This window comes from Orycteropus afer, unplaced genomic scaffold, assembly GCF_000298275.1.
Source record: "Orycteropus afer afer isolate SDZICR_OR568_19922 unplaced genomic scaffold, OryAfe1.0 scaffold00273, whole genome shotgun sequence".
NCBI lineage: Eukaryota > Metazoa > Chordata > Mammalia > Tubulidentata > Orycteropodidae > Orycteropus > Orycteropus afer.
Window position 1 is genome coordinate 58,222 of NW_006921860.1, and position 9,839 is coordinate 68,060.

General features: G+C 59.1%; 1 protein-coding gene across 1 annotated transcript in view; it reads right to left on the minus strand.

The window, feature by feature from the left end:
• TBXT (T-box transcription factor T) overlaps positions 1 to 7,779 on the minus strand; it is a 9,864-nt gene extending 2,085 nt beyond the window's left edge. Inside the window, exons 1-7 of the mRNA XM_042782256.1 lie at positions 7,574 to 7,779; positions 6,876 to 7,140; positions 6,043 to 6,177; positions 4,352 to 4,413; positions 4,173 to 4,234; positions 2,147 to 2,323; positions 630 to 759 (exon numbers count right to left, since the gene is read on the minus strand). Of these exons, the coding sequence (XP_042638190.1) occupies positions 630 to 759; positions 2,147 to 2,323; positions 4,173 to 4,234; positions 4,352 to 4,413; positions 6,043 to 6,177; positions 6,876 to 7,140; positions 7,574 to 7,779 (1,037 nt within the window). The remainder of the gene's footprint in view (positions 1 to 629; positions 760 to 2,146; positions 2,324 to 4,172; positions 4,235 to 4,351; positions 4,414 to 6,042; positions 6,178 to 6,875; positions 7,141 to 7,573) is intronic.
• Between the last annotated feature and the right edge of the window lie 2,060 nt (positions 7,780 to 9,839).

The window sequence follows — 9,839 nt, forward strand, 5'->3', positions numbered from 1 at the left end:
AGCGAAGAGTTGATACCTCTGAATTACAGCGTCGTTAAAGAACACTGAATACACCACAGACCACCAGGAGAACACACCAATCTGTTTGGAGGGATACAGCAGGCTTCGTAGAGAAGGATTATGACGCTTGGTAAAGTCGAGGGTCAGTGAAAGAGAGGAAGATGAGAGGATGGACGCTTGGCTCCAACAGTGGCTCCGACACAGCCAAGATGGAGCGTGTGGCCCAGGACCGGGCAGCGTTGCGTTCCGTTGTACTTAGTCCACCGAGCCCGAGCCTACCAACCCAACAACACAGCAACACACACAATGAACGGCACTTGCTTTTCTGGCCAGGATACCTGACTGCAGGGTTAATCTGTCGTGAACCACCTGGCTAAACATGTTAGTGCCTTTGGGCAGTTTTCTCACTGGACGAGGGTCACTTGTCACTCTCCTAGTTCAGGTTTATTACCGACTTAATGATTTCAGCCTCCATGCTACCAACAGCTTAGTCTGTGACGGCACCATCTCCCTCCGAGGTCCACACCACCACCCAGTCTATTGATTCAGGGCTTTGACCCTATGTTCACGGAAAGGCCAAATTCACTTAATAGTGATGGGAGGGCAGAATGTCCCCAGACATACAGTACCTGGGACCAGGCGAGGGACCAGAGTTGGGGTTCATGGGGAGCATGCTGGTATGGGCTGGCATTCCGAGGCCGGACCAGTTGTCATGGGACTGCAGCATCGATAAACAGGCAGAAGGGTTCTCAGGGTAGGCTGAGGGGTATGAGAATGTGGGGTTACTCAGAGGCGGGGGAATTCAAAGGCAAACACATGCAATGAACTACCACCAAGACCTGCCATTACCAACACTGAAAACGAACCGTGCTGTAGGATGAAAATACAGAAATCAGTCCTCCAGCCTGCTCAGTGGGTTGGGCAAAGGCAGCATCGATTGCCAAACAACTATTTGACAGTCCATTCCTGCCAACCCAGACCGCTTATCACCAGCCCAGCAGATGGCCAGCAGAAACGGGATTCTAGCATCACTGGGCTGGGATTTACAGGAATCATCCTTACAAGGAGCTGGAACCCGGGCATGCCCTCTCCCACAGGATCATTACGGGGCTGAAAGGACTTTAGAAACCGGTGCTCTGGGCGAGTGACAAAGGTCTACTTCCGAGCCTGGTCTCTGGCCAAACCCAGCCGGCACCCACTTCCCTCACCAAGTAAGCTCCTTCGTTTGAAGCCGGTTTCAACCATTCCCAATGTTTGGGGTATTTCTGCAGCCATTTCTCCCTTTGGAAGCAGGCGGAAGTCAGTCTAATCAAACACGAGGTTCGAGCATGAGGCCCGCGGGTCGAGCCCAGTGTTTGTTCCCAGCAGGTGAGTATTGCAATCCCCGAAGGGCCTGGGAGGCCACAGTGCTCAGCCTGCCCCTGCAGCCAGCGGCCCCAAGTCGACTCGGACTCAGGCTGACCCCACAGTGTGGCCTTCAGTGGCTGATGCTTTGGAAGTGGGTCACCAGGCCTTTCCTCCTTGCCACTGTAGCAGGACCCGAACTTCCAACCTTTGGGTGAGCATGTGTGCGCCTCACCTGGGACTCCAGCCCAGCCCTGGGGTCCAAGTCAGTCCCTCTAGGATGGCATTTCTCCCCAGTTCCAGCTAATGCTGGCGCTGTTGGTCCAGGCACCACCCTGGAGACCGACTGTCCAGTCAAAGCCATTACATGCCCAGCTGGTCCTACCGGGGCATTTTAGAGCATCATGAGCTGGCCAGACCTGGGTCCCACCCTGAAGGGCACGCCATGGTTCTGTCCACTTGGCAAGCTCCTGCGGTAATTCTGTCCATACCCAGCACTGGAGGCCCTGCTCTGGCCCTCCCTGTGGCTAAGCCCACCACCCACTACTTCAGCCGATGCAGTTGTTGGCTGTGTCGCGTGAACTCTGACCCCCGGCCACCCAGTGCTCACAGCAGGACTGCAGCACGGGGTTCTCAAGGCCGTGGCGGCCGTCTCCCGAACCTCCTGTGCGCGGACTCCAACAGCCCACCTTCCGGTCAGCAGTGAGCGCTGGACTGCACGCACCCCCCACAAACTCCAGGTGCCCTCCCCTCACCCAGCCCCGGCACCCCCAAAGCCCTGGGGACCCAGGCTCGGACTTACTTGGAGAACTGCTGTGGTGCGTGTACGGGCTGGGGTAGGGGGACGCACGGTGGCTCCTCAGGGTGGGGTACCGTTCACAGCTGTGGGTGGAGGGCAGCGAGAGGGGACCTCCAAACTGAGGGTGAGGGCTGGCGGGTGGGCAGAGGGAGCTGGTTCCGGGGAGAAGCCACCCCCCTGCTGTGAGGAAAGAATGCCGAGTGACTGGTATCTGTGGTCCAGTGACGTTCAAGGAGGGAAGAGTGGAGACCAGAGGCCTCGGGGCCGCTTCCTAGAGTCGGACGAAGGGAGGCACGCGTGGCCTCCGGCTGCCTAAGCACTCGGTCCGGGAGCCTTCCGGCGCCCTAAGGCGGGACCAGCTGCACAGCTGCTCCACGGGTGCCACAGCCGCTGTGCGACCCACAGGACCCCCAGACCCATCGAGCTTCCTCAGAAACCACTCGCCGTCAGGCCAATGGAGACGCGCGGAGACCCGTGGCTCAGAGCACAGCTGTGCTCCACGGGGCCTCAGCGCGGATTTTCTGGGGGGGGGACGGCCAGGCCTCTCAGCACCGGCGGGTGCGCTCAGACCTCCAGCCTTTCGGTTGGCATCTGGGTACTACCCGGGGCTTCCCAAGCTCTGCTAGCGGAATAGTCCCAAACCCTCAGGCGACTTACGGTTTCCCCAAGGCAGGCAGCCTCGGGTCCTAACCACTGAGCATGAACAGAAAGTTTAAGCGGACCGAGAGCACAGAGCATCAAACAAGGCAGAGGCCAGGGTAGGGGTCTGACTCCAGGGTGAGCCGTTCCCCCTCCTCCCCTTCCCTGTCTCCTACTGCCCAAGCCCAGGGGCTGGGGACCCACCGCCTCCTCAGCCCTTTCTCCTGGTCTAGGCTCCCCACAGCACGCATGTCAGAGAACCCTTCTCAAGATGGACTCCACCTCCTCCAACGTGCCGCTCAGAAAGGCAACTACTCGGGCTCCCCGTGACAGTTCTTCCAACACCCCCCCCCACTTCAGCCCACGTGCGGCCCTGTCACCGGCCACCCTGTCTGTGTTCCACTTCACGTGGGTGTAGCACCCTCAGCCACTTTTAAGCAGAGCTGTTTGCTGTAGCCACAAATGGATTTTAAAAAAACACACCATGAAACCTCTGCAAGCCGGAACATGTGTAAGGCAGAACCCATCGGAGAAGGAAAGCCCCAAATTTCCCACTAGAGAGTGACAGAAAAGTGGCAAGACGGCCTCCTATGCAAGACGGGAACCTGGCGAGACCCAGCCAAACAAGGCCGCCCTGCCAAGTTCCGGTTCTGAGAGGCTCCCGGCATCTCAGAACAGAGATCATAGAACAGGTGGAGGAGGCCGTGCTGGTCAACCAGAGCCTTGCCTGATTGATCAGCATCAACTCTCCCGCCCCGACTACTTTAAACCTCAAAGTCCTTTCTGCAGGCAGAGAAGGGCCGCTCACAGCAGTCCCTCGCACCCCTGACCGCACCCCTGACCGCTCTGGAGGCTCCTGTTGCTTTGCCCTGGTCTCGTGAGACTCCCAAGAGGAGCTGGACTGGAAGCCGGCTTCTCATCCTACAAGCCACTGTTTCCACCATAGTTAACCAGAGTTGACAGGCCATTCCAAGACCCACACTTGTTCATGAACGCCACACCCCAAAGATGGCCATTCAGTTTTCAAGCACTAACCCAGAGAGTGCCCCACAGAGGATACTGTAAGCTGGCTTCTCTGTGTCGTCCAATACAGAGTCATCAACACCCACCAATGTCTTGAGGGTCCATCCTTGCCATTGGGGTGAGTGCTGCCTCTGAACACAGCAAGGGCCCGGGTGCGTCCCCCCGCCTTACGTCAAGAGTCCCCTGGGCTGGGCAAGCACCCACGGCCCTATCAGAGCCGGGGGCCAAGATCGGTGGCAGCTTCCAAGCTGTGGTGCCGTGCGGCCTGCACAGAAATGCAGCCCCACTCCCCAGCCCCCCAGGAGTTCACGGACCCCTCCACCTGCAGCCTCTAGCTAGTGCTGACACGAGGAGGAACAAACCGTACACTGAGAATACCCGGACTGCTGGTTGTCGCCGCGCTCTTCCATGACGTCTTTGTGGTCGCTTCTGTCAACAAGAGAATGTCGAGTTGTCAAAACAAGAAAACTCAGACAACCGTATCTGCAGCTACGTGTCATCTTTCTGCACACGTCTGTCCAGAAGGCACCGTCAGAATCACCTCACCTTTCCTTGGCGTCAAGGAAAGCTTTTGCAAACGGATTGTACTTAATCTTAAGAGCTGTGATCTGAAAAACAAGAGATTGCATTCACTAGTGCAGTTCTCCGTGATGGGCACCCAACACTGAGACACCTCGGTCCTCTTTACTACGAAACACGGTCAAGACTTCCTGTCAGATCTTTCTTTCCGGCTCTGAAGTGGCTGAGGAATTTTAATATTTAACAAGGAAGTGGACGTGTATAGTCATGAAAAGTTTTTAAGTGCCAATTTCCTAAATAAGATTCACAATCAGCTTACCCAATACAGAACAGACTATTCTATGTTCATAAATTAAAAATGACAAAAACATAACCTGGGTCTTCAGAGTAAATAGATCCACTGGTTCTAGTCAGTGGTGAACTCACACCTGGCCGGCTCATCACAAGCTTTACACCATGGGGGCAGAGTCAGACACAGATTTACTGCTACCGAATCCAGTATGAAGAAGCTCTGGTGGCGAATGCCTAAGGCATTTGACTGCTAACAAGAAGGCTGGAGGTTCAAACCACTCCACAGAAGGAAGATGGGGCAATCTACTTCCATCACCTTGGAAACCCATTGGAATCGACTTGCCGGCAGCTTGTTTTTCCTTTTAAACAGTGTTGTGCAAATCTGCTGCAGAAACCTCTTTCAAGTGTTAAAGGGCAAAGACGTCACTTGAAGGACAACAGTGTTTTCAGTCACCTCACACACGTGCGAAAGCGGGGCAATAGATAAGGAAAACCACCAAAGAACGATTTCTTTGAACTGTAACTCACTGCCGTGGAGTCGGATCCAACTCATAGCAACCCCTCCTTGCGTTTCTGAGGCAGTATCACTATGGAAGTAGACTGCCCAATCTTCCCTCCTGAGTGGCTGGTGGGTTTGAACCACCAGCCTTCTGGTTAGCAGTCAAGTGCCTTAGGCACTACGCCACCAGAGCCCCCCCTTTGAACTACAGTGCTGGTGAAGAATACTGAAAATACCATGGACTGCCAGAGCGCTCAAACCTGCCTTGGACAAAGGACAGCCAGCATGTTCCTTGGGAGTGAGGATGGTGAGCCCTTGTCTCAAGGACCTTGGCCATTTTACCAAGAAGGACCAACCCCTGGAGAAGGACATCATGCTTGGTAAACTCGAGGGTCAGCAGAGAGGGGAAGACCCTTAAGGGGATGGACTGACAGAGGCTGCACAATGGGCTCAAACCGAGCGACCACGGGAGGCTGGCAGAGGTCAGCGTTTCCTTCCGGGGCATGGGGTCCAGTCAGAACCGAGTCCGTGGGGGCTAAAGCCGCTGGCTGCCGGAGCAGCGTTGTATCTAGCCAAGGCCTCACATTACAGGGCTTTGAAGTTGGCTATCCCTTCGGGGAAAATTTTCAAAGTCAACAGAAGCCCTTCTCTTACTCAGAGCCTTGTTTGAGCATTTTCACAGATACTTAATGTCAATGTTTTGTGGTTGGTGTTAATTGAGCATTTACTTCAAGCACTTAGTAGAAACGCTTATTAATCCAGAGTTCATTCCACGTAAAGGAAATGCTAGAATTAAGGCCTATTTTAACCTCCAGTCAGCATATTGTCTCAAACAGGCTTTCAACATGATTCTTACGCACATCCTCCAGGTCCCCTGCTCTGCCCACTTCTGTCCCAGCTCCAGAGACCAGCGCAGCACTCCCCTCACCTCCTCGTTCTGATACGCGGTCACAGCGATGAACTGGGTCTCCGGAAAGCAGTGGCTGGTGATCATACGCTGGGGACCCCCGACCCTCACGATGTGAATCCGCGGCTCGTACTTATGCAAGGAGTTCAGCATGATCTGGGGACACAGACAGATGTGGCATCAGTCCCACCATGAAAAGGGAGAGCCTCCTTTGTCCTGCTGTCCAAGAGAAACACGCTCAAGCTGGGGGACTTCGTGATGGCAGGAAGGTGTATTGACACTTACCGCGTCCCTGACTCATTTGCAAACACACACTCATTTGAATGCCCACCACTGAACCCCTTTGACCTGACAGAAGGATGCCCAGCTTTCAGCCACAGCTATAGGAAGGACCCTTTACAACAGCTGGGTCTGGTTGCGGCTGGACATGGGTCTTAGCAGTAACAAGACAGCAACTAAAAGAGGTTCTTTAGAAAACGATTCCTTCAGAAGTTCGTTCAGAGGGTACACAGGAAATACTGCAGCCCACGGTTAACTCTGAAGGGATGCTGGCCCTCAAGGCTAGTTAGTGTCCGGTGCGCGCTCTGGAGAGCTCAGGGTGGCGCGCGCCCAATTCCAAGACCACACCCGAGTTTGAGACCTGGTGTGCCTTCAAAGGTGAGACCCTCTCCCCTCCACTCCTTCGGCCATCGGGGCACTAAGTCGGGAAGCTGCGGCACTTCATGGAGCGCGCTGTCACTGCTAGAAATCAGCCCCTCTCCTTCCAGCTCCCGCGCCCCTGCGCAGTAGTCCGGGTGCGGACATTCGGCCTCCCCGCGCCCCTGCCCGGACGCTGCGGGCTCCCCTGCGCCTACCTGGCCACCGCCATTGAGCTTGTTGGTGAGTTTGACTTTGTTGAAGGAGACAGGAGCCTTCATCCAGTGCGCCCCGAAGTTGGGGGAGTCGGGGTGGATGTAGACGCAGCTGGGCGCCTGCGGCTCGGGCTTGCCGCCGGGCACCCACTCGCCGTTCACGTACTTCCAGCGGTGGTTGTCCGCCGTCACGAAGTCCAGGAGGAACGAGTACATGGCGTTGGGGTCCAGGCCGGACACGTTCACCTTCAGCACCGGGAACATCCTCCTGCAAGGAGAGCAGAGGGCGCGGCGGGAGAACCCCGGGCCGCGAAACTCGGGGCAGAGGCCTTCGTCAATTCGGGGGCTTGGAAAGGGAATTCGACTCCTAAACTCCCTTCCCGGAGCGCTCGTGGGCCCCAAGCCCCAGCGGCCTCAGGACAAGCCCCTGGAGAGGACCGGACCAGGCGAGGGGCAAGCATGAGGCCGAGGGCGCGGCGCAGGGCCACAGAGGTCGGGCCCAGGGATTCTGGTCGCTCCCTTACGGAGAAAGTTCCAGAAGGAGCCACACGGCGTTCCCCCCACACACCCCCCAAACAGACACAAGGAGACCCCCTTGTCTCCAGGTGAGAAACTGTTTAACAGTAGACACCGTCCCGGGCTCCCAGGGGCCAGGCCGCGCGCCCGCGCGGAGATCCGAGCCCGGAGGCCGGCGCGCCCACCTGCCGTTCTTGGTGACGATCATCTCGTTGGTAAGCTCCTTGAAGCGAAGCCACAGGTCGCTCTCCTCCAGGCCCACGCGCAGCTCGCGCTCGGTGGGGTCGCCCTTCTCGCTGCCGGCCTGCAGCTCGCTCTCCACGGCGCTCAGAAGGTGGTCCACTCGGTACTGCAGGCTCTTCCCCGCGCTCTCGGCGCCCGGGGAGCCCATCCTGTCGCCCGCCCGCCCCTCCCCGGAGCCCCGACGGCGCTACCCGAGAGCCACCTTCGCCCCTTTCTCGGCCGCCTCTCTACCGAAAAGGGGGCCCCGCTTCGGCCGCGGGCTGTCCGGCTCCCGGGTGCCAGCGCTGCCCCGGGAAAGGGCGACGACGACGGAGACACGGAGGAAGCCGGGGAAGGGGCGAGAGCTGTTCCACTTGAACTCCTGCGAGGCAGCCGCGGCGAGGTCTCTGCTGAGAAAAAGCAGCGACCCCCGCCCTAAATAGCGCGGGCGGGCGGCGGAGGCGCGGGGTTGGGCCTGGGCCCTTTGAAGCGCCGGGCGGCTGCCCATTGGCCGCGCGCGGCCACATCAGACCCGGCGGCCGCCAACAATGCGCCCCCGCTGCCGGGGCATGCAAATCGGCCGGGTCTGCGCGCCCGGCCCTACACCCCCGCCCCCCAGCTGTTTGCACCTTCATCAAAGCGGCGGCCGGGCCCCTCCCTCCCGGCCCAGGTCCGCCCCCAGCACGTCGGCCCGCCGGGGACCCCTAGCTCCTGCGCCCCGGGAGCCCTGCGGTTCCGCTTGGCCCAGCCGGCCCGGGCGCTCTGAAGGCAAGAGCCTCTAGGTGCAGCACTTTGCTGCACGCCTCTCCGACCCGGTGCGCAGCCCTGGGCGCTAACACACCCACGCTATTGAACCACCCTTTTAGACCGGGATGTTGGCGCTCTGTCCTCTGCGCGACTTCCCGGCGCCCACAGGGAAGGCGACAGAAAAGAACGCTCGTGGGTGTGTTCTTGCCGGGGGGCCACTCTGAGAAGCTGCCCGGGGGTGCGCTTGGCCCCAGAAGTTTTGCGTCCATTTAGAGGGAGGCTGCAGGGTGTCAGGGGGCAGGTGTCAGGGCCTTGGGCCTCTCGGAGCGGCTCGGAGCGCCTCGAAGGGCAGGGCTGTCTCCGTGCGCCCGCGCTGCGCCTGCGAGCTGCGGTTTATTGCCCTCCGGTGCGAACCCCGGCGACGCGAGCTAAGGGAAGGTGACAATGGGCAGGAAATAGTTCCATGGGGGCTCTTTCAACTCAACATTCCTCTGAAAAACCGGAGCGGGAAAGGGGACGGCCGGCTGCGCTCCGCGTCCAGACCCGCTGGATCGCCGCGGACCACTTGCGCGCACCCCACCGCGCGCCCTCGGGAACCAGCCGAGGCCTCGGGCTGCGCGCCCCCCACTTGTCGTCCGGCCCGCATGGGCCCGGCTGCTCCGGGATGGGGACTCCGGGCCCGGACGCGGGCTTGCGCTTGCGGGAGAGAGGCGCCCGAGGGGACGCCGGGCGCCCAGCGGGGAGGAGAACGCGCCGAGGTCCTTTTCCGCCCCCAGCCCACTGCAAGCGCTGCATCTGGTTGCCCAGGCACCTGACGGCTCGTTTGCGCCCACATCTCTGTTTCTTTTGTTGTCTCTGGCGGTGGGAATTCCCGGGGGCCGACCCGAGGGGGACACTTCCTTCTGCAAAAAGGCACCAAAAGGTCCTGATTTGCTCGTGACGCCGGGACCCTCCTGGGCCGCCTCCGCCGGTTTCCGGCCGCGGGCTTTGTGACACTCCCCTTACTGAGGGGATGAAACGAGTCTGAAGGTAATTTCGGTGGCCTAAGATCCTGCGCCTCGGCACTTAGAGCGCAGAGGGGGTGGGGCCCGGCCCTGCGCGCACCCCGAGCCCCGCAGGGGCGCTCCCGCAGCCCCCCGACAGAGCCCGCCGCCGGAGCTGTGTGCGCGGGTGGACGGCTTTCCTTTGGTTCCGAAGCACTGATGAAGTGTTGCCGGGCTGAGCACAGGGTCTGAAAAGTGCGCCTCTGATTTCCCCCAATAAAAACAAAACCTAGCAGAAAAGAAGGGTCAGTTTCAAATGCGCACGAGGAAATTTCTCCACCCCAGAAGGAACGGCCCAGGATTGAAGAACACGACCCCAGAAAGGGAGCCGGCAGGAGTAGGGGCAGTGGGAGCCTGGAAGGATTGACTGGGGCCCTGCGTCGTGGGGGTGGCCTGTCTGTTGCTGCGTAACTAGGTTCTTCTTTCCTCTCGTGCCTGG